The following is a 24,100-nucleotide window of genomic DNA, read 5'->3' on the forward strand; positions in this document are numbered from 1 at the left end:
TTAGTCATAGCACGTAAAAAAATAACAAAACAAAACAAAAAAATCTCGTACATTTTGTCAGTTTGTCAAACTGTTTTATCAGCGTTTTTGCCAATAATAAAAATATATTTTTCAAATGTCTTCAATTAGGAGAGAAAAATGTTAAAATACTATGATCCTAAACATTATTTGGAACTTAAACATAGTTCCATACAGAAACGACTCATTCACGTTGTTCAAAACAAATATGTCTTTCACCTGTGGAACACAAATGGAGAAATTTGAATAAAATGTCTTTCAATACAAAGTCAATAAGCGACTAAAGATAACAAAACTAAAGACAGACACAAAAAGACACCATAAAAGTGGTTCAACACCTGTATGGTGTTCCAAGTCTTCTAAAGTATTGTTTATTAGGTTTTAAATTGTAATGCATTCAATTATGGCTATTTAAACATTAATTCAAAGTAGTATGCAAACATCCCTTCACCAGGTGCTCAATCAAAAGAAAACCAAGTTGAAATGTAAGTCTATTTCTTCCGGTTGCAAACGTTGTAATTTTTTTTAAATCAGCTTCAAATCATTAAAGGCAACAGCCAATGAAGTGATGTTTTCTTCCCAGCATAGCTTGTAGGCCTAAAATTGCATTACATTTCCATTCCAGACATCAAAGCGAAATTAATCAAGGAGGAAAATAATCAAGACAACACCAAATCTGTAGTGCAAAACATTGAAGACGATTTTATTTTTGTCATTCACAGTTAACACAAGCAACTGCTTTAAGAACCTTTTCCAACCAACCCTTCCTTCCCTCCCACAACAAACCGCCAGAACCTTCATCTCCAGCAAAGGAGCTAATATTCAAACGTTCCTTTCATTTCACGCTGATTGTACCTTGTATCTTAAGTCATAGTTCCTGCTGTTGGCATTAAAAGAGGATTGTTGTACATGCTCTAGATAGCAAGGCAGAAGGAACAGCAGAGACTTCAAGGGGACAACAGGATTTGGGAACAATTTGAGTATGACTTATCACATCTGCAATTCGTATATGACACTTGACTAGCAACGTAGCCATTTTGTGGAAATTCTGAGATATTTTACACTGTTTACTTGGCATCATATAGCTCTCATCGCTACAGTCCACATACTTCCAGCTCGACAAAACTTGAGTCTTGTATTTACCCCGTCAAACTGATATGTGGTAGTCTAAGAAATGATGTGCTCGAATAATACAACAAAAACCAGTACATTTAAGCCCTACAAAATACTGTCATTGTCTTATTGAGTATTTGGCACTCAGGAAGCAAATTTAGTAATAATATACTTGAACATCTGCAGTGCGCTAAAGTGAGAGGGAAAAAAAGACAGATCATCCATACTATTTTCAGTTACTGAGCGAATATGATGACTAAAGGTTAGTATCGTCAAAGCGAATTACTTTTATTTAATAGTAGGATAAGGCTTCAAAAAGGCCATCTAGATTTTAATTATGATGTTTTATAGAGATTACAGAAGGATAAGATTCCTAGGTTTGACTAGTAATCTATGGCTGTTGTTCAATGCAATATAACTTTTAAAAGCACTGGTGCGTGACTGGTAATACTTGAAAAGCTAAAAAGGAGGATAGGACAAAAAATAAATAATTAAAAAAAATATAAAAACATGTCGAACCTTCCTCTCGTTTGGCTGTATCATTTCTTGTATCCAGATTTTTTCTGTAATGAATAACAACCGACAGTGCAATTTAACCCAGAATCAAGTCTGGGATACAGGCCATCATGTTCCACACACACACACACACAGACAGACATCGCACATACACAGAAACATAGTAAAGATCAGCATGACTTGAGCTTGACATGTCTAAAAGGTAAAACCTGATGGTTTTAAAGAAACGCTGACTCCTGCTTGGCACAAGACGACCGTCCAACCGACTGACCGCCCCACCTCCTGGCATCCAAACACACACTTCAGCTCTGTGCGGGTGAGCTGTGAGGGGGGTGTAAGCATTGTACCATTACTACAAATGTATCAACTTATATTGCTTCTCACAGCCTAAATGCAAAAGCTTTTGCATGCTGCAAGAATTACTTGGATAAAGGGAGCGGATAAATTAGCAAAAAAAGAAAAAATAAGAGAAGCAGCGGTGACATTTCTGGTGAACAACGCAGTGGGGTAACTAAAAGACATTGTGTGACCACCTCTACACACGCTGTTTTAGTCCACGCTTTCCAATTATCTAATCTTGGTGAGGGTTTTACTGATTTATTGGCTCCAAATCCTGTTGTCGGCTTGTGGAAATGTGACAGATAACACTGAAAATTGAAAGAGTCTTGCCTTATGCTCTAATAATCTAAATTCGCACATCTCTACCTCCCTCTTTTTCACCATTTCCCCATAACTTTAGCTGTGCTCCTGATGACTTTCGTTATAGTCCATGATCCTTAACGGTTGCTGCCTGGGCCTCTCTGGGCATCGTGAGCCATACGCGTTTCGGTTTTTGGCTCTCTGAGCATCAGGTTGGGTTTCTTTAGCAGATGTGATGAGCGTGAAGCTCTGCGCAGCAGTGGAGATGGGCGTACTCTTTGTTGTCGGCTCCACGCAGAGCTCAGTCTTCAGGCCCTGCGATAGGCCAGTGAGACGCGGAGGCGGGGCTTCATCCTCGTCACACTGGCTCTCGCTTTTGTTCCGGAACAGCTCTCTTGCCCGCATACCCAGAAAGCTCTTGGCGCTGGGGTAGGAGCCTACGGTGACCGGGGTGTCAGGAGGGACCATGGGTCCTGGGGGTCCCAGCGGGGAATGAGGACGGTGAGGGGGCGGTTCCACTAGGACAGGTGGGGGAGTGTCTCGATTGCCGTTTACAGAGTTGGCCGGGGAAGGGCTGGCCTTGGGCTGCCCTGGAGATAAAGTGCTGCCATTGCCACGCGGAGACTGAGATGACTTGCCGTCCTCTTTGGTGGCTGTTTTTACTGCGCCGTCCACCACTATGACACTGTGACACCAGAAACAACCAGAAAAAAATGTCACAATCTTAAGAATTTTATGCAACAATGAGATTGGGGGTTTAGGGGGTGGGGGGTAGATGGGCCTCCAAAATGCCAGAAAATGCACAATAATCAAGTAACCCACAAACAGAGCCATTAATAAACATGACACAAAAACAGGAAACAAATTGGTGTCCTATTACCTTTTCGTACAGTAATAAAGGCAAGTTCTTTGGAAAGAGAATTATTAGATGTGCAAGATAACTATAACATAAAAATAAAATTAATATAGGATGAAAAATAGCACAAAAAAGTGAAAAATTACCAAGCCATTACCCATATATCATGCATATGATTTGTGGATTAATTGCAAAGTTTAACCATCATAGAGTGAAAGTTTTGTCTTGCCAATCTACACATTCAAACGATTTTAAACCATTTAAGCGCAAAAGGCGGCCTCAATTCTGAACATGCGCACTGTTAACGCGAACACCGAATTGATTCCTCTTTCGTGTCTTGAACGGACATACACACACAAAATTATGTCAAAATAGTCTCAGCAAGAATTCTCTAAAGCCCGGGACACACCAAGCCAACGATCAGCCATCGAGTAACGTCAGGCCCTTTTCGACGTATTTTTTTTGTTGTGTTCCGCACCTTTGGCTCTAGTCGGACGCCGTCTGGTTTTTTTTGGGGGGCGATTCATCATGCCGTCGGTGAGAGAGAGAACTCCGGCTGTTCAGCTTAGTGAATGAGTCAGTGCATGAGAATAATAGCAAAACAGCGAGCAAAGAAGTCAAAACGGTACAGATAGAAGGCTGTTCTAATTTTACTTCATCTTACCCGAGTGTTCCTTGGCGAATATTTTAATATTAACATGAGCGGAGTGGAATAAAGAAAGTGATCAGCAGTATCGATATTCAAAACGGTAAGCACGCACTGCTTTGTTTACGGGTTTGTGTATCTGCACCCTGCAGCGTCGGTTTCCGTTTTTGAATGACGAATATATCTGCAGAAATAGACAGTTGTCTCATTTGGTATTTTACATTTCTGTACATGGATATTCCTGTTAGACTTTACTTTATTTGTAACTTTATTCTATTGCATTTATCTATGCTTGTAATTAGAGTATTTGTTCTTATTTTATTACTGACTGTTCACTTGTCTTTTATTAGTTAGGCTAGTAGTTTTAGCTGTGGTATCGAAGTACTTAAGTGTGCTTTTAATAATGAATAGAAAGCAGTTACGTTTGCCAACAATTTTTTGCCAATGGCATATCATAAAATCATACAAACACAGAAGTAGTAGTAGGTTGAGCCGGACAAAATGCAACGTACCTGCTTACATTTGATTTATACTATAGTTTTCAGGTTTTTTCAGTCCTACCTGGGCTCGGTGGAACTGCGGGGCTCAGTGGCGCCCTCTGCCGGTAAGGCTAAAGCAGTGGCAGAGGAGACTTCTGTTTCCAGCCTGCTGTAAAGCTGCAAAAGCTCAGTCTGCAGAGCCAGAGTTACCCGCCTTTGTGCCTGATATCTGCTCTCAGAGGCCTGCAGTTCCCCTCTAAGCCGAGGCGAATAAGAACAGTTGTCAGACATTGTAAAATGATGAAATTAAACAAGAAAGCATATCATATAGAACACGGAGTGGGAGTTTTCAAGAGTTAATAATGTAAAGATAAGTTGTTTGTATGGTATAAACAGCCTTCAGATCATACTTGGCCTGAGCCTTGACATCTTCAAGAAACTTCTTTTGTTCTGCGATCAGGTGCTCTTTCTTCGAGATTTGAGTCTCCAGCTCCGCCACTCTCTGCTGAGCAGCATCCAGCTTTTGACTCTGAAGTAACAGATTCTGCTTAAGACGCTCTGTCTCCTTCCCCCAGGACATCTGCAGCATCTGCACCTCCTACAGGAGAGAGGTGGAGGAAGACAGAGAATATAATGTAAATATAATGTAAATCTGATTTATGGTGGAGGAAGACAGAGAATATAACGTAAATCTGATTCATGGCAAAGATGAAAGAGATGCTGGGTATTTTGTTCTTTTGACTTGTACCTTGCTAGTATCCGGTCCAGCCTGATGCAGCTCCTGAACACACAGTTTATGAGCTTCTCCCAACAGCAACAGCTGCTTATTCAGAAAACTCAACTGCTGTTGAATACTTTCACTTGACGACAACTAAAAAAATAATAATAATAATAATAATAGGGGAAGATAATGATGATAATGACACAATCACACCATATTCAAATTATTAAAGGAACAGTTCACTCCAAAATTAAAAATCACCATTTACTACAGGAAATACACTTAAACTGTCTCTTTTTGGGGCTCAAGAGACAAGGGGTGATTATTTTTTACCTTGACAGTGAGCTGGTTCAGCAGGTGTCCCGTGTGGCACACCTTGTTATTCGCCTTCTGAAGCTCCGCCTCCATCTCACCTATTCGCTTCTGGCATTCTTGTAGCTTACTCTGAGTGGAGCATCACAGATGCATAGTAAATCATCATCCTGTTTCTGAATGTTGTGGCCATCTCATTTGCTACCATTAAATAAAATACCATTCAACCATTCACTACCATTCAAAAGTTTGGGCTCAGTAAGTTTTTTTTATACAACTTATTTTTTATTATTAAGGTAGGATACATTAAATTGCTCAAAGGTGACAGAACTCTTTTTTATAAAATATCTTTGCTATTTCAAATAAATGCATCAAATTTGACTTCAAAGTATCCTGGGGTGGGGGGTTCCACAAAAAATATAAAGCTGTTTTTAACATTTATAATTATAAGAAATGTCTCTTGAGCAGCAAATTAGTATATTTGCATGATTTCTGAAGGATCATGGGACACTGAAGCTGGAGTAATGGCTTCTGAAAATTCAGCTTTGCCATGACATGAATAAATTAAATTTAAACTAATAAACTAGAAAACATAGGAAAAAAAAAATTCACAATATTACTGTTTTACTGCATTTTTAATCAAATAAACGCAGCCTTGATAAGCATAAAAGATTTATTTCAAAAATATTAAAAAAAAATCTTACTATGTGAGTCAAGAAGACAGAAGTGTTTAAAGCACCTGTAACTCTTGGTTTTTGGTGTAGTAGTCATCCCTGGCCTGCTGTAGTTGGCGAATCTGGCTGTGCAGGCGTGTAACTACAGTCTCTCGGTCGTCCCAGAGCTGCCGGTATCTCTGCTGCTCCACCTGCAGACTTTCTCTCAGAGACAAGATATCTACACTCTGCAGGTTCAGCTGGTCCTTCTGTTGAAACAAACACAGATTTACAAATCAACTGCATTAGTCTCTGCCACCCTCTAGTGGTCAACAAAGGTGAATGTCTGGTGCCACTAAACTAGCCTTGCGAAAAAGAGAACTATTTACAGTTCACCATTTTAAATCTAGTGGCATTAATTCTAACCGATGACTTAAACCGAACGCTGTTTGAAAGGTCATGAAATTGTGTTTAAGTTACCATGGCATTGTTCTGCTCCTCGAGCGCAGTAGCATTGATGATGCGCCGGAGCAGACGTCGGTTACGTACAGCATGCTGCTCTCGCTTGTAGCGCTCGTACAGGAGCTGGTTGTGGAGCAGCAGAAGCTGACTGCGCAGTGTCTGCAGCTCGTCCAGAGGAGCAGAACCTGTGCATGAGAAAGAAAGAAAGATTATTCAGATTTAAGCATTAAAGTAATAAAGACATTTTTTTATTCTGCTTGAAAAAAGCATCTTTCTCCAATGAAGGACATTTAAAAGTAGCTCTTTTCAAGCATCATATCACATCATATAAATCATATTTTACACAACACATCATATAAATATTCAAAAATATTGAATTTAAACATTAAATATTAAAATAGATGTTTTGCCAGTGCACTTTTTTTGGGCAGGGTTCTTATATACTCAAAAACATTCTTCAAAAAAGGTTTCAGTTACTAACACCATTAAATATAGGTATAGGATAGGTTAAAGATAGTATATTTGTCACCCATTACTAATTTATTACACAACTGAAAGTGTCCGATAATAGGGGTGTTACTGAAATAAAGTGTGCATTAATCAGCTTGTCACATGATAATAAAGATGGCCGCCACCATACGGGTCCACCCTGAGAAGATAAAAATAGTATTTTCTATGGCACTTTTAAGTATAAGTGTACATGCAAGTGTACATTTTAAATATGTCTAAAGCATGATTCATAACTTTAGGTATAAATTGTTATTTTAAATTTACAAATTACTTAGTTTACTCAAAAATTTTGTCATTTAGTCAAGTCTTTCTTTCTTTTGTGGAACATAAAATATCTTTTTTTTTTTACAATGAAATTGAATTGGGTCCAAAACGGTTGAATTACCATTGTTCTTTAAAATATCATACTTCAAACTTTTGAAGCCATGAGGGTGAGTAAATGATGGCAGAATGTTCATTTTCGGCTGTACTACACCTTTAACACTCATTTAAATGTTTATCCCCGGCTGAAAACACTGAATTATTTCTCTGTACTCTGAAAGAACCACTTTTCCACAAGTAGCTGAATGTGTGCTCAAGCAATGTTGTTTACCTCCAAAGTGTGTCCAGTCAGCTGACTTGCTTGGCAGGGGCAATCTGAGAGTGATTGCGGAAATGTTGGAAAAAGAGGGGAAAAAACACAGGGAATCAACAAGGTCAGTGGCAATGTGAAAATAATTTCGGATGCACTGCTTTTCTGGCAGAGCAAGCCTTTTCTCACAGAACCCTCTCTGACCAGAGCCAAAACACCTCAATTATGTGTTTTCGGATATGCCTGTACAGGCCAGGAAGAGAGAGAGACAGAAAGAGCTCTGATTGTTTTAGGTTAACACAGGCTCTGCTGTTGCGCTGTGGACTGATTTGCGTGGCAGTGGATGTGACACAGGACAAAGCAGACAGTTGTTTCATTGTGATAGCGAGTTAGTGGGCAAATCTGTAACTAGTCTGATCCAGTTCTTCTTAAAGAGCCCCTTTAGCAAGTCTTATAGATTGGAAACTAAACTAGATTGTTTAACATTTTCTAAAGAAAACGAGTTATTCATCATGAGGAGGGTGTTCTAAAAGATTGTTAGCATGTTATACAAATGTTAGGGTGTTCTGGGTTGTTGTTGTTAGCATGTTGCTACATGGCTGTTAAGATGTTCAGGGTGGAAGTTTAAGTGGAGTCGAAAATATCGTAATTCCAAGAGTCTCAAGCACATGAATGACCAAGCAAACTCTGAAATCTGAATCAGTGTTACTCAGCTCCAGAATTTTACAGTCAATTTGAAACATTGTAAAAACACTGATCTATAATGTAGAAATGGCAGATGAGAACAAACTATAAAATAGAGACTATAAAAGTTACTCAGTCAATAGTAACCTAATAAAAATCATTTAGTTCAGTTAGAGAACAGACACTATAATTAAAAGACTGAATAACACCACTGTTGCCTTCTGTAGAGTTGCTTATAGCTGAATTGAACTCGTTTCATTATTGATGAACTTTACAGTCATTGAACTGACTCAACACTGAACTGACTTGCGCTAAATGAGGACACTATTGCCTTTTTTTGGAGTTGCTTTACTGAAGAATTTGAATTCGTCTTATAAGTCTGCATCATTGATTCTGTTATTTTCCTGTTTATTACTGTGAAGCTGATTTGAAACAATATGTATTGTATAAAACATAAATATAGCTGATTAGACTTGACTTAACAAATGCCAATGACTATGGGGTACGAGCTTGCCAGGACCACTTGAAAGTCCCTCTCCAAATAGGCCTTGGCTTTGATTTTGTCATTTCACGCGTTTTGGTGGAATAATGGAAAGTCTGATTAGGGTTCACAAGTGTCTCAAGGACACAACAGACAACCCATTGATCATACATTTGAACATTGATTTGAACTTGCACACTTTTGATAACAAACCAAGATCTTTAACACACATGACCACAAGCTTGAATCATTGCGAACCGTGAAAGCAAAAGTGCTTACCTCTTTAGCACTTTGTCATGGGCGTCACCGCCCTGCTGCACGAGGCGATCCAGCACCTCCAGGGGGGAGGCAGACACATCCCCCTCCACACCCTCCTCCTCCCCTTGCTTGCTCACATCACCTCTCTGGAACCTCTCAAAGGAAACTCGCTGCACAATCTCTGAGGTCTTCCTCCTTACGAAGAGAGAGGCGGCCCGAGGCAGGGCCATGTCAAACAGAGCCTCGTACGGCAGGGGTGGCGGTTTGCACGGGCTAGGGGAGCAGAGGCCATATTTCAGGACCTCGTCCTCTGGTGCGGAAGAGCTCCGATGGAGTTTGCTGTGCGTTGGGTGTTCGATGGGCATGAACACTGGCTGGAAAGACCAGGGCTGCTCCTGGGACGGGCCTCTACTCACTCTGCCTCTGTCCCCGGGTGTGATTTCAGTCTTGTCAGGTGTTGAGATGACGTTGTGAGGGTCTCTAATCAAGCCGCAGAGGATGGAAGAGGGCAGGGGTTTCTCTTGTGTGCCGGTCAGGGTCTCCGTGGTGTTGAAGAACGGAGAGTCAAAGCCACGAAGGCCGGCTAAATCTTGCTTCTCCTCGGTTAACTTCAGAAGCTCCTCTGTGATGGCAGCTGACAGGATGGGAGACAGAAAATGATTGTTGTTTAATGGATTAGTTTGTCTGTTGTGGAAGGACACAAATGTGGAAGTCTGAGTGTGAAAGAAACACTAGTTCATACCATCCTCCCGCTCTTTCTCGATCCTCATTTGTTCTTGCTCCTTCATGTACATGGAGAGCTCGGTCAGGGTCATTGGCATGTTCTCACCTCTGCCATCTGGGTCAGATAAAAGACTTGGTCTTAATAATGACACATCTAAAGGCCCATTCACAACAAGAATGATAACTATAACAATAACTATATTAGCATCCACACTAACGCACGATAGCCGCTTTAAATGCTCCATCTCCTTAAAGTTGGGTGGATTCTGATTAGCTGTCACACATTTTTTTCAATGATATAATTTTTCTGTGTCTTGTTAGAGTTGTGGTGTGGACTCAAAGAATTCCAATGATTGTTAAAAAGTTCTAGTTATCGTATACCGTCCTTGATGTGAACGACCCATAGCACTTGCCTTTTCCGCTCAGCACTTTAAAATGTTAAAGGGATACTCCACTTCTTTTGGAAATAGGCTCATTTTACAACTCCCCCAGAGTTAAACAGTTGAGTTTTACCGTTTTCGAATCCATTCGATCTCCGGGTCTGGCGGTACCACTTTTAGCATAGCTTAGCATAGATCATTGAATCAGACATGACCATTAGCATCTCTCTCAAATAGTAATGATATGCAGTGCCTGAAAATAGTCCCCAGCTCAGTAGACTATAGGGTCGACTATTTTCAGGCGCTGCGTCATATCATTACGGCTGCTGGACTCATGGTACGGCAGCAAAGTTTCTTGATTATTACGCAGGAATGAGAGTGTCAGCCTAGAAAATCGCAACTTTGCATTTTCCGTCGGTCTTAGTACACGATGTAACTACAGAAGAGTCAAGTTTTAAATAGGAAAAATATCGAAACTCTTTGGTCATTTTTTTGAGAAAGATGCTAATGGTCATGTCCGATTCAATGATCTATGCTAAGCTATGCTAAAAGTGGTACCGCCAGACCCGGAGATCGGCTGAATGGATTCGAAAACGGTAAAACTCAACTGTTTAACTCTGGGGGAGTTGTAAAATGAGCCTATTTCCAAAAAAAGTCGAGTATCCCTTTAACCATGCCAAAGGTTAAAGAAATAGTTCTACTAACTCTTTAAAGAAAATCAAACCTTTACTTCAATGTTAGGCTATGTTATGATAAAACAATTCTTACTCGTAACATACCTCTGTGATTGATCGTTTCAGGTCCAATTTTCTCAAGCTCTCTGACTGGCTCCTGTCTGACCAAGACGGGTTTGGTGTGGTCTAAAGGTCTACCGTCCTATGGAGCACATAAAAGTTAAAAGAGTTTGTAGTGAAACTATACACAAGCAAAATGATCTCAGAGCAGACTTGAAGTTGTTTCAACAAGGGAAGGTATAGGAAGTCTTAAAGGGAACGGTTCACTCAAAAATTTTATTAAATTTTCTCATTAAGAAATACTACAGATTTGCACAAAAGTTCATCCTCTACAAAAGTACCTTGCATGGTGGGCTAGCGGCACTGCGTGGCAGAGACACAGGGGTAAAGTCATCGGAGAAGCTGGGAGGAGGTGAGGCGGCCGCAGGGGTGCTGGATGACGGGGTGACTTTGCCACCCGCTGCAGGAAAGATGACAAGACCAAATTCATACTAGTGCTTGAGGAAATGAACACCCTGATGTGGCTACCTCTCCCAACATGCTAAATATCAAAGTTATTTGCGGACAAGCATAGACAGTATAGTCACCGGGTGTGCTGTAGAGGCGGCTCGATAGGTAAGAGGCACTCTGGGACAGTTCCGGGTTCGGTGACATCCCACGGGAGGAAGGGGGTGTGGCCATTCCACAGTGGGAGGAGGGGCTCCAGAGGGAATCCTTAACACCATATGTTGCATTAAATTCACAGCTGGAGTTCTATAAATAAACAAGCACAAACAAAATAAGTCCCTTGACTGCTTCTTCAGAGGGTAAGATTTTAGAAATCAATATTTTATTCAGCAAAGACATTAAATTAGTCACAAAAGTGACAGCGATAACTTTTACATTGTTACAAAAGATTACTATTTTAAGTAAATATTGTTCTTTTGAACTTTTTATTCATCAAGGAACACAGAAAAAAAATTTATCCCAGTTTCCACAAAAATACTTAGCTTAATTGTTTTCAAAATTATTAATAAGGAAAGTTTCTTAAGCAACATAGCATATTAAAATGATTTCTAAAGGATTCTGAGAAAATTCAGCTGTCAGAGGAATACATTTATTTAAATTGTAATAATATTTCACAATCTTACTGTTTCCACAGTAGTATGTGCCACCTTGGTGAGCACTCTTTGAAAAACATAAAAAACAAAAACTTACCAAACCAAAACTTTTTAACGTTAGTGTATACACATTGACATTTCACCAAATGTAAACTTTTGCCAGCAGTTTCACAATGTGTTTGCATATTGCGGCATCATATACATGCTTGTAAAAGTGTAGTAAAGTAAAAAGGGAAGCACATACTGGTTATGGGCCAATATTGCATATTTTTATCAGCCAATATTGTATATTCATATGTTTCTGCCCATTTTAAGATTTAGATCAATATCTAGCCATTAAAAATAGCCATTATCTGCATCCCCTATCAATGCCCCACTAATATAGAAAGTATCAAATCACAACATAATTGTGATCACATAGCCTAATCTTGAATTGTAAGAAATTTGAACCATGATCACACCAAAAAACATTAACATATGACCAAATGTCAATAGCTATGAATGCTGTTTGTTTTCCATCAGCAGAGCATTCAGAATAAAAGTCCTGATAGTGGGAGGTGACAGACCAGGAGAAAGAGCTCTTGCGTCATTCACATTGTCAAGACAACCGTTTCTACGTCAGCTAAGAGATGGCATGTTTCTCTCTTTTTAAAGCCCTGCACACCCACCGGAATGACTCAACACCTCTCCTCTCCCCTCCTTTCCTCTCAGCTCCTCAGACTGCCTGGAGAACAAGGAGATGATTCATGGTGGGAGAGGGAGGGCAAGCTCTGGTGTGCAACTGGAAGGGAGGGGTTCAGGGATGGGTGATTTATGGACAACAGCTGACAAGCTGACAAACAACAAGAGGGAGGAGGGAAGCAGATGCCAATTCCTGCACTGGATCAGTTTATTTGCACATTTTATAAGCAGAGCACAGATTCCTTGGATTCAAACAGGTAGTTCCACCTCACACCAAACTCACACCATTGGTTGTGCTCTTACCTGCCGACGGGTTCCAGTGGGGCTGCGATAGGGGGGCTGATTCCCTGAGAAAGAGGACAGGGCCAAGGGAGGGACGACAGGCTGGCGAGGGGTGGAGTAATGAGCTGAGGAAGAACTTCCTGGAAAGGGACAGAAAAATGATGTCCACAAAAAACATCCTGTCACTGCTAGAAAAGCATAGTTTGCCTGAAAATAGACTGTGACTGAATTAGAATGCTGGTTAAGTTGTCTAACTTCATTTCCAAATACATGTATGCGTTTGGCCGATGCTTTTATTTAGTCGTGTATTAAAGATATTTTATCACTTCACACATTCCCTGGGAACTGAACTCATGACCTTTCATCTATTTATATAGTCACAACACCATCTCTAGGATAAAAAAAACATATGATGCTTTTTAATGTTTTCCTTTTCCTGCAAAGTTACAAAGCTTAAAGTCTCTCACAAAGGGATTACTTCTATGTTAAAGACTAAATGTTAAAGATGTTGCTTACGCAAACATTTATGTCACAATGTGAAATATTTTTTTGGCCTTCCGAAAATGGATGAAATTAGGAATCAGTGGTTTAGATTTAATTATAACGCTGTTCCTGAGCAGTACAACCCAAAAGTTAGCTTGTGTACAGCGCATTTTACGGAGGACAGCTTCCTGAACCTGGATGAACACAAAGCCGGCTATACACACTTAATTAAATTTGAAATATACACTTCTGTATATGGACAAAGTTTATTTCAGGACATAAAGTTGTTACAGTGAAGAAGGCAAATTAAACCATTATAACGTTGTATCTCTAAACGTAAAAGAGTTACAAAACAAAAACTTATCACTGTGAAACGTTCTGTTCAAGTCGTGCTTGCTAAATTGGTTCAGATCGATCGGCTTGAAACCGACTTAGGCTAGAACTGACATGGTAATACCGACGACATTATTAACTGTGTGTTATCAATTGCTTTAGATGCCTTGGAAGCTGAAACTCACAATTATGGTAAGAAGCGTGTTTTTGAACATTAAAGCATGTTAACATATTCTATTGCACCCAATAATCAAACCATCTGGTGTTGTTTGGTTAATTTTTAATGGTACGAAACTTGGGAAAGGTTTTGGCACATCAACCTCAAATTTGGAACACAACTTGTTTGAAATTATGGCTTCAATTTTCTCACAGTTTTAGAGTAAAACATGTTTTGGACAATATACATTTCATATAAAACTTAAAAATAGTATTTTTATGCAGTTTTTATAATAATAAGCTTAAGCTTCTATAACTTTTCTTTAGTTTAACTTTTTTCACTTCAGCAATAATCTGCCAAGTGTCTTCTTTAAAAAGAGACCAAACTTAAGTCTTAAAGTCTTAAAATTACAGTTTAAGTTTGAAATTTCTTTTTCAGGTCTATGCTCAAAGAGTGATTAAATGGATCATAACTATTCCATAAATATAATTTAGTAATATAAAATCCCCTAAAAATACAAACTATTAAATAAAAATATATTTAGTATATATAGTACATTCATTTCATTGTAATAAAAAAAAAATTCTGTCCGCCACGCGAGCAGCACCAGAGAGATAATGAACTTTTAAAATAGCATCATATGACCTTCTTTAAGTGCTATATTCCAGTATGCAAAGTTTGAGTAAGTAATTCAGACGGGACGAGGGTGTTACCGTGGCTACTGTGGAAGTCACCGTAAGGGCTGGCAGTGCAATCAGCCGGACGTTGTTGTAGATGAGCACAGAAATGCTCAGGCATGCTGGCATAGCCCTCTTCACAGTACGCCTCCTTCGGATCCAGAGAGACTTTGGCACACTCTATAACAATATCGTGGATCTCGAATCTCTTCCACCTGTACAGAAAAAAAGAGAGCAAATGAAGGATAAACGTTGACTGTGACATTCATGGTTTATGCGATTAAATAAGTGACATGATTCAGTATTGCCTCACCGGCTGGGGTCTAGTTCATGGTCCTTGGTTCCGGTCACTAACTCAGGGTGTATTCTGACATGTTCAAGCATGGGCTGAAATACATATAAAGGCATAAATACAAAGTAAACATGACTAGTTAAATTTGAATGAAATGACACAATCACTATTAGCAATAGAAGTCAATTTAAGGTACTTTTTGTCATTTTTGGACATTCACTGGTTATTGATGCAGCAATATTAAAATTCAGACATAAACTACCATTCAAAAGTTTTTTTTAATAAATGAATTCTTCTTAATACTGTCATGAATGCATTAAATTAATAAAAAAAAAAAAATCACAGTAAAGGCATTTATAATGTTTCAAAATATTTCTATTTCAAATCAATGCTGTTCTTTTAAACTTTCTATTCATCAAAGATGAATACAAAAATATTCCACAAAAATAATAATTAGCAGCTCAATTGTTTTCAACATTGATAACAAGAAATGTTTCTTTAGCACCAAATAAGCATATTAGAATGATTTCTGAAGGATCCTGTGACACTGTAATAACATTTTGCAATATTACTGTTTTTACTATATTTTTTATCTAATAAGTTCTTTCAAAACCATTTAAAAAAAATCTTACCAATCCAAACTTTTGAACGATAGTGTATACCAATCATTATTTTCATGTTTTGGCTAATAACTGATAAATGGTTGATCAAATTCTATACTATTTTGTCTATATAAATTAAAAATAAAACAGTAAACACTAAAATAAATAACAGTTTTAAATGCTACAAGTGAATTTAGGCAGCACAATATTATAGTATACAGTATAAAACATGGATATTCATTTTGAGATTTGCTGAGGATTATTTTTAACAGTGTCTTCATAATCTATATAATCTATTTTATATATATACAAATTATTAACTGATAATATTAACCGATAACCAATATATTACTCATGCATACTACTATCCTAGATCCTTACTCATATCCATACTAGGCACTTTGTCACCTCTACTTTTATTGTACTGAACAAAAAGTAAGGGAAAACGAGGATGAGCAAACAATGATGGAATTTCCTTACATCTTATGTATTTGGAAAACCTCCTGGGAAACTGTATGACTAACAGCTCACCTTGACCACCTCCTCAAAAGTGTCCATGTTTTCCTTCATGCTGTAATGGGAGCGCAGGTAAGACACAAAATTGCAGGGGTACATCCCATACAGCCGGTGGAAGAGCGAGTAGACACTTGCGTGCAGGTGGATGAGATAAACCTCCGGTACGTGTCCTGTCAACAGAGATTGATCATACAGCTAGTTAACCATCATTTCGTCTGTTACTTTAAAGAGGCCTCATAATATTTTCTGGATTTTTGTGGGAGACTAAACTGATCCAGAGACTTTTAAGGAATAATAATACATACCTCAGAAGTAAAAATATTGCATAACAGAGTCATACAGCAATTGAATGTTAGTAACTCTTACCTGGGTTTCTCAGATTCCAGGAAGCCAGACGGCCAAAGATATCAAAAAACTCATAGAGATGGTGCTTGCCAGCTTGAGGAATCATGGGTAATAGTGTGATGAGAACCAGGACTCCAGTTATTAGAACCACAACATCTGTGTCTGTCTGTAACACACAAATTATCGTATATATACTGCATGTTACAAAACAACCAGGCACTTGATACCAAGACCAAGAGGCATATCTGAAAGATCTTTAACATTATGAGCTTACCTTGAGGCATTTGAGGAGAGATAGCAGCAGCGGATAGCGAGCGATCTTGTGGATCCAAGACGGCTGCTTACGGACGACGTGACCCAGTAGAGTGAGAGTGGGCAGGCGACAGGGGGCTTTAGCCATGCATTCATTCATTTTATCAAAAAGGTGCTGAGAAACAGACAACACAGCCAAGTCACATTACAGGCCAGACCGTAACAGTTAATAATGTTGTTCTCTGCCCTAGACAGTTATTATTATTAAATATAAATGAAATAAAATACAAATACTCAGGATTTTAAATGATGCTGGTTAGATGAAAAGCTCCTTTCATTTGTTCATATTACACAGGTGTTTATTTACCTTAAGGATATGGGTTGTTCGTAAATTATATAAACCTATAGTATGTGCTCAATTACACTGATATATTTATTGTGATATATAAAAAAACATTAACCAGATGACTTGAATAGAGCTATTTGGAAACAATCATTCTAGAATGATTGGGTGATTTTGTAGGGTAGGGCATCTGCAGAGAAAAAAATCTATAATTTTAAAAAGCTATAATTTTTTTACTCTGGAGACTCGAGTCTTGACTAATGGTTGAATTTGGGAAAAACGTGAAAAATGTGTTATATTAAAATACATTTTAACTGTGCTCAAGCTACAACATGTCATTTTTAATGCATGTCCATTAATAATTCTTTGCATGAAATAATTGTATATTTTGATATTTTTTCTATACTATAGTATGACATCAAAGATGCTCTGGGACTTGTCAGGAACTATAACGTTTTCTATAAGGCGAGTCAAAATATAGTTACAAAAATGTATTTTCTATAACATATTTTTTGGTTTCAAAGATCTGGGGCCCATAGCATGATGGTGGTTGAACAAACTTAGGGTTACGGAATTAGTTGACAAAACCAAACCAAACCAATCCAATCAGGCTTTGTTGGTACCATGACGCTGATCATCAACTTTCTCTGTCAACTCAGGCTTTGATCTTGAGACCATGGAGCGTGTGCACATGAAAGTGTGACATCAGTAGCAAAAAGCCAATCACGTGCCTTGAAACATGCGATTCACTTATCAGTGGTCAGCTAGTTTCAATTTACTCTTCTGCTGAAGGTTAAGATATTGAGGAATATAAAGTATACAAATGCATTTATACAGCAAGAAAATACCTAGCTATATCAGTGCAAGTGAAAGATGTGAAGTTAGTAGTTAAACATTATATGTATACAGAGACTTAAACATGTAAGCTCACATGTAGTAATTTTTTTATAGCCTGGCAAGCCAGACAAGCCTACATCAAGATGTTAGGTCTGGCAACTCACCATAGACACGGCTCAATCCGAGGGGCGGGATAAACGGCTGTCTTTCAAATTCGCTCTGCATGCAATAGGACAGCGCTACAACCAACCAGAGCGTTTTCCCAACAGCGGAGCTAGTTGATAGATTCAACTTTTGCCGTATCTGGCCGGCAAAACTACGAACACATCTTCCTGTTTTAAGAATGACTTAAGTGCCGTTCTTTGTTCTTTTCTCAAAGAAAAGCTTAACTCCAAGTCCTCCAGAGTCACAGACAAAGCCGTTTCGAAAGGCCGCTGTTCACCAGCAGCAGCTCTTCTTTGTTTTCAAGTAGCAGGGAATTCACGCGGAACCGTCACAACTCTGTCGTCATTATGTTAAGCCCGCCCACCGACTCTATACACGATGTGATTGGCCTGACTAGAGTTTGGTTTTTCCAGCTCGAAAGTCAACGGAGAGTTGCTAGACTACACTGGCTGCAAAATAAATGTTGCTGCCGCTAGGGTGCGTCTAGACTTCTAGGCTAATTTTTTTACGCTTTATTTCAAATCTTATTTATTTGACATATTATCGGTATATTTTTTATATTCATTTAGACTAAATGCATCATTTTTAAACTAAAACTGCTCTTATTAGGGTTATAATAGATATACAAATAATATATAAATCAATAATTATAATAAATAATCATCACTAAAAGCCAGACAATTTTGTCTTTAAAAATCTTTTACCATGTAGTTACCTATAATTTGGAGCAAGAGAAACTGGGGTAGTGACTTGATTTTTGTAGTGATTTTTATAGTGAAAATTATTATTTTTTAAAGTATTTAATTAAAAAAAATGCTTTTTTTAAAATCTAGTACAACTGTAAAATTACAATACTAAAATTGATGACGAAATGTCTACATTTTTAAAAGTTTGAACCATGGAGCTTTCATTTTGGCAGAAAAGCCCAGGGAACATGGATTTAAATTGAGTGTGAAACATTAAAAAGAACCAGGAAAAAAAAACAAATAAAAGAGATATCAGTGAGCAGTCATTCACCTTATCGTGTGGCTCCCTCACTGAGGACAGGATGTGCACTGCCTGGGCGGAGTTGGTCTCCAGGAAATAATCCACCAAGCCGTTCAGCAGCACGGACCCTCGATCTGCAAAGCATGAATCCACACTGACTGTCAGTCATGCAATAAAACGCATGGAGAATATGAATCATGTAGCAAATATCAAGAAGTTTGAAAATTCAACTTTCAAACTTGGCTGGACCTGTGTTGAGGTGTTCATTGATAAGGCCCTTGATCTCATCCAGCTGGCGGAGGTCAGAGGTCTCCAGCAGAGGAAGCAGGTCCCCTACGCTGAGCTGTTCCCTGGACATGATGGTATGGAGGGTTCGGAGGCGGGTGTCTCTGAAACAGTCAAGGGAGAGGGGAAGGACTTTCAGACGTCACTCTCACAGCGTCCCGTGTCCTGTCCAGCCTGGAAGGGTTCCAGGGCCGCCCGTCGATACAGTCTCCAGGCACACCTGTAAGAGACATTTAAGGCCTTACATCACTTCACTTGTCTAGAAGTGCCGGTCTCGATGAAATATTCATGAGAACATTTTGTAGTTTCTGCCTTTAAGTACAGGGGTCATGAATTGAGAAATCTAATTTTCCTTGATATTTTGACATGGAAGAGGTTATTGCATAGATAAATATATACATATCATTAGAGGCTGTTTCTATGGGCCGTTATACGCAAGCCGTCCGACATATTGGAACGGTCAAAGCCGGTCCATGAACATTCGAGAGCAAGTTGACTGTCTGCAACCATAGTTAGACGCATGAAAATCTATATCTGCAATAGACTTGATGATGATTTGCTAAACTAACCCAATACAACCAAGACTAAGGCGTTAGCTAACACGACATTAAAAAGTTACCATAGTAAAAGTAAAAACATTAAAAAGTACAATAGTAAAAAACCTGTAATATTGAGTTAATACACATAAAAACACAAACCAACACATTCTCACCAGTGAAAGGTTATCCCATTTCTTCGGGAATTTAAATCTCGGCGGTTTCACAACCGGAAGCTGTGCAGTGTTGGAGCATCATTGATTCTTACTGTGAGTGACGACACACTGACCGTTCCGAATGCGAGCGGTCGAATGTGGCAACTACGTATACAGTTCATTTATATGGGTCATTGTACTATAAAAAAATATTCTGTAAGTTTCAGAACTCAAAACTTTCTTGTTAGTTCAAAAATAGCTTTTATTGAAACCAAGCTGCCCAAACGACTCGTTTAGGATGTCACATTATGACGTAATAGTGCGATGAAAGACCGCCTCTGCAGAAGATGATCGACGCCTACTTCTACATCATTGTCTCTTTAGCCCCGCCCAACGTAATGACGGCAATTGACGCCTCTCGCGGTTCAAACTAACAGTGCTGGGCAACTGCGTTCGTCATTACGTTGTGCGTCAAGTTCAAGGGTTACTCTTTTGGCGTAAGTCGAAGCGTACGGCCGTCTGCTAGATATTTCAGTCGATAAAGTTTTAAATATGGATATTTACACTAACGCATCGCTTCACTTCAGAAGACCTTTATTAACCCCCGCAGAGCTGTGTCGAGCACTTTAATCACCAATAAATGCGCTCTGATGGACTTCCAAAGACATACAGCCATTCACTGCTATTATGAAGCTTGGAAGAGCCAGGACATTTTTTAATATAACTCCGATTGTATTCGTATGAAAGAAGAATGTCATATACATCTAGGATGGCTTCAGGGTGAGTAAATCATGGGCCAATTTTCATTTTTGGGTGAACTATCCCTTTAAAATGTATTTGCCACAACCAAGATGTATAAAGCCTATGTAATAAACATTAATGTTTTGACAATGTTGGCAAATGTTTCAACTATGTAACATGTTTTTTAACATTAATAGTGTAATGTTGACCACTATATCACAACTAAAAGAGGTTTGAGTCCCCTTTAAAGTTTAGGTACAAGTCAAGTCAACGCACAGACTTTTTTTTGGCTCAATTTGCACACTGAATATGGCTTGGAGCTCTTAATTTTGAACTCTCAAAGTGCACCAGATTGATGAATTTAACCTAAAAATGTACAAAATTTTCTTCCAATAAATGCTAGAGGGACTGAGGTCCACCCACCAGTTTCACAAAATCCTGTGGGAAACACTGAGAGGGTCAAAAAAAAGGAAAATAGCTTATTACTTCTAAATTAAGATGTTTTTTAACATTATAAGTGGACCTCAGAGAAAATTATAGTTAAAAAAAAGGAGTTCATGACCCCTTTAATTAAACTTTTCAAGTTTAAGAGTGAGAAAAAAACACTGCAACATACGAAAGTTCACGGAGAATTATGATGTATCATTATTAAGAGTACTAGATCTCATTAACATCAACTGTGATAATGTGGGTTGGAAGTTTCAGGCAAGTAAACAACAGATTATGAATCTGAAGCATACAAGATTCACATGTTGCAACCTGTTCTTGCACAAACATGACAAAAAGTCAGCAGTTGTCACACCAGCCTGACAACATCAGGTCAATGAGTACTAGCTGAATTCAAAGAAAATTCATGAGACATGCCTCAATGGCCTGATTAGAATAGACTACATACTACAAGAACACTGTATCATGTTATGCACACGCAACACACTATTTTTGAAGTTGAGCAGTGAAGTTTAACTATGACTGGAGTGATAGAGCAGCATATTTAGGGCTAATCAGCAAGAAATTACTTTTACTTGCATGCTGGGCCAGTGGCTCAAAATGTTACAAGTACAGCCAACATTTTCACAGGCCCTGGGTAAACACAAATATCATAAACCGCTTCATATGCAATACATGTACACATCTGTACACCAAAGGAAAAATAATAAAATATGTAGAAATTTGTGGATGGATGGATATAGATATTTTAAAAAGCTGATTTTTCAGCATCATTACTCCTGTCACATGATCCTTCAGAAAGTATTTTAATATGCGGATTTGGTCCTCAAGAAACATTTTCTTATTATATTAATGTTGAAAACAGTTGTGATGCTTAATATTTTCAATATTAATAGTTCAAACGAACAGCATTTATTTGAAATGGAAATCTTTTGTAACATTATAAATGTCTTTACAGTCACTTTTGATCAATTTAATGCATCCTTAATAAATAAAAGTATTATTACTAAAAATCTTACTGACCCCCAAAGTTTGGAATGGTAAATCAGCACAGTTTACAAAACGGTGTACAATACATAACAGAAATACAAATTATTGTTTGTATGAATGTAAATGATATAAAAATAATAGTTGGCAATGCTACAATGCAAGACTAGTAAAAGTGCCAGTTCTAGTAACAGATCCATTAACTGGCTCGAACCACTCTCACACTAGCCCTGATGCTTAACAGGACATCTTCCCCATATAATAGCGATTTTTCTTTGTATTTGACAACAGCAATAACTTTCTTCAGATTTGGGTCTTAACCTACATCTTAACCAGATTAATCTTGAGAATTATGCGAGTCACCAAGACCTCAAGCTGACAGCCAAACATGCAACATGATAAGACAACACTTTCTCCTTGCTGGAGAGTTATTCCAGTTATCCACCAAACTAACAGCTGTTATAAAACACAAAGCACTGCTCTAAGCATAACTTGTGCAAGATGACAACCATCTAGGGAAGGGTGATGGCAAGCTGACCCCTCAATGGAAATACAAAGAAGTTCATTGATTACCGTCATGATCGTATCCCACAAAATAAGAGCATGCATCACACTGAGGAGGAAAAAAAGCACTAATAAGATGAAGTTCTGGACGACCTCATCGCGAACTGTGGCTGCGCCTGCCAATTGGAAAACAGGGCCGTTAACAGCACAAAGAAGCTTTATATGCCACGTTTAGGGCCACATAAACAAATTCCTTAAAGAGGTTGTGTACAAGCTGTCATGAAGACTCCTTGCTTTTCAAAGCCTAACTGAATTTTGGGTCTCAAATCTCTCTTCCAGTATACATGTCGTTTACACATCCTTACAGAGGTAGAGAAATGCGTTTCCTGCAAGTGACCAGACTGCATTGTTTTAAAAATAACATTTAAAACAAAAGAATAAAAATAAAATTATATATATATATATATATATATATATATATATACACATACATACATATATACATACATATATATATATATATATATATATATGACATTATATATATATATATATGACATTATATATATATATATATATATATATATATATATATATGACATTATATATATATTGAAGACATGAGAGTCATAGTGCAAATTATGCCAGTATGCAGTGATCATAAGATAAAAATAAGGCAATAGCTTAAAACTGCATTTCATGATTCGCCTGCAAAAGGATTTCTGTTTCAAAGCAAACGTGCAACAAAACCCACAACATAGCCTATGTCTTTATTTTAACCTATGCATGGTGCAAAATAAAAATAAAGTGCAAACATGTGCAGATGTGCAGATAGATGTTATGTTTTCGGCTGTATGCACTGACAGTAGCTCTGCGTTGAAATGACCACTGGCGTAAACAGCGCGCGAGAACAATGGCCAGAATCTGCGGGACTGTCTCCATAAATGCGCCAGCAAACGTAACATAACCCCATGCATGTCAACTTCCCCCTTAAACTCGAGCATATGCATGCGGAGATTTGTTGAAATTCATTTCGAAACAGTAACAATCAATGAGGACTATTATTTCACTGACAGTCCCAATCAAGAGAGCCTTATTTTCGACAAGCTTAGTGCAAACCAGAAACAACGACTGAAATACTCTATAATGCACGTAAAATTCTGAGGAGCGAGCAAATTTAACATTTAGACTGTCACTGCGTATGATGTAAAAATATCACCACAAAAAAACATCGTTTGATAAAGCTGTTTACCTGTTAGAGCAACTGCACTCCACAGGGCGCCGCCATCTTGAACACCTCACAACCCCTGCGCGGTCACCATCCGCAACTGTGCAGGAGAAATAATCCCCGAGCGCTCAAAAACACGCCTGTATATGGAAGCAGAACATTGATATATGACGCGAATATTCTCAGAAATGACCAGCAGTCATACTTTATAAATACAGTGGATTGTGGGGAGTAAGACTCATGTATGAAAGTTTTAGAGAATCCTGCAGCTAGGCCCTGAGTTGTTTTTCTGAAGGGTGGAGGGATGCAGCGCTCTGTAATGCGGTTTTCGCGTGACTCAGGTGGCGAGCGGAGACGCTGATTTGGACCAGCAGTATAAACTATTTACACTTAAAATAAACGAAAAAAA

General features: G+C 38.4%; 1 protein-coding gene across 2 annotated transcripts; it reads right to left on the reverse strand.

Annotated features, from left to right (window-relative positions):
- Window positions 1-695: 695 nt before the first annotated feature.
- On the reverse strand, window positions 696-23,787 carry tsc1b (TSC complex subunit 1b). Of its 2 annotated transcripts, none has more exons than XM_084137689.1 (22): window positions 23,716-23,787; window positions 19,058-19,313; window positions 18,839-18,942; window positions 16,499-16,651; window positions 16,246-16,390; window positions 15,895-16,049; window positions 14,783-14,856; window positions 14,506-14,684; window positions 12,841-12,959; window positions 11,344-11,509; window positions 11,098-11,216; window positions 10,802-10,898; window positions 9,662-9,757; window positions 8,941-9,553; window positions 7,518-7,561; window positions 6,434-6,600; window positions 6,040-6,222; window positions 5,322-5,432; window positions 5,016-5,138; window positions 4,678-4,865; window positions 4,350-4,523; window positions 696-2,971 (listed from the first exon to the last, which is right to left on the reverse strand). In XM_084137689.1, the coding sequence occupies exons 2-22, from the start codon at window positions 19,164-19,166 to the stop codon at window positions 2,383-2,385; spliced, it is 3,708 nt and encodes a 1,235-aa protein (XP_083993815.1). In that variant the 5' UTR covers window positions 19,167-19,313; window positions 23,716-23,787; the 3' UTR covers window positions 696-2,382. The 2 variants fall into 2 exon arrangements, with proteins under 2 accessions (XP_083993815.1, XP_083993816.1); XM_084137690.1 differs by lacking the exon at window positions 23,716-23,787 and adding an exon at window positions 22,533-22,634.
- Window positions 23,788-24,100: the final 313 nt, after the last annotated feature.

Source organism: Abramis brama, assembly GCF_963993115.1.
Source record: "Abramis brama genome assembly, chromosome: 15".
Classification (NCBI taxonomy): Eukaryota; Metazoa; Chordata; class Actinopteri; order Cypriniformes; family Leuciscidae; genus Abramis; species Abramis brama.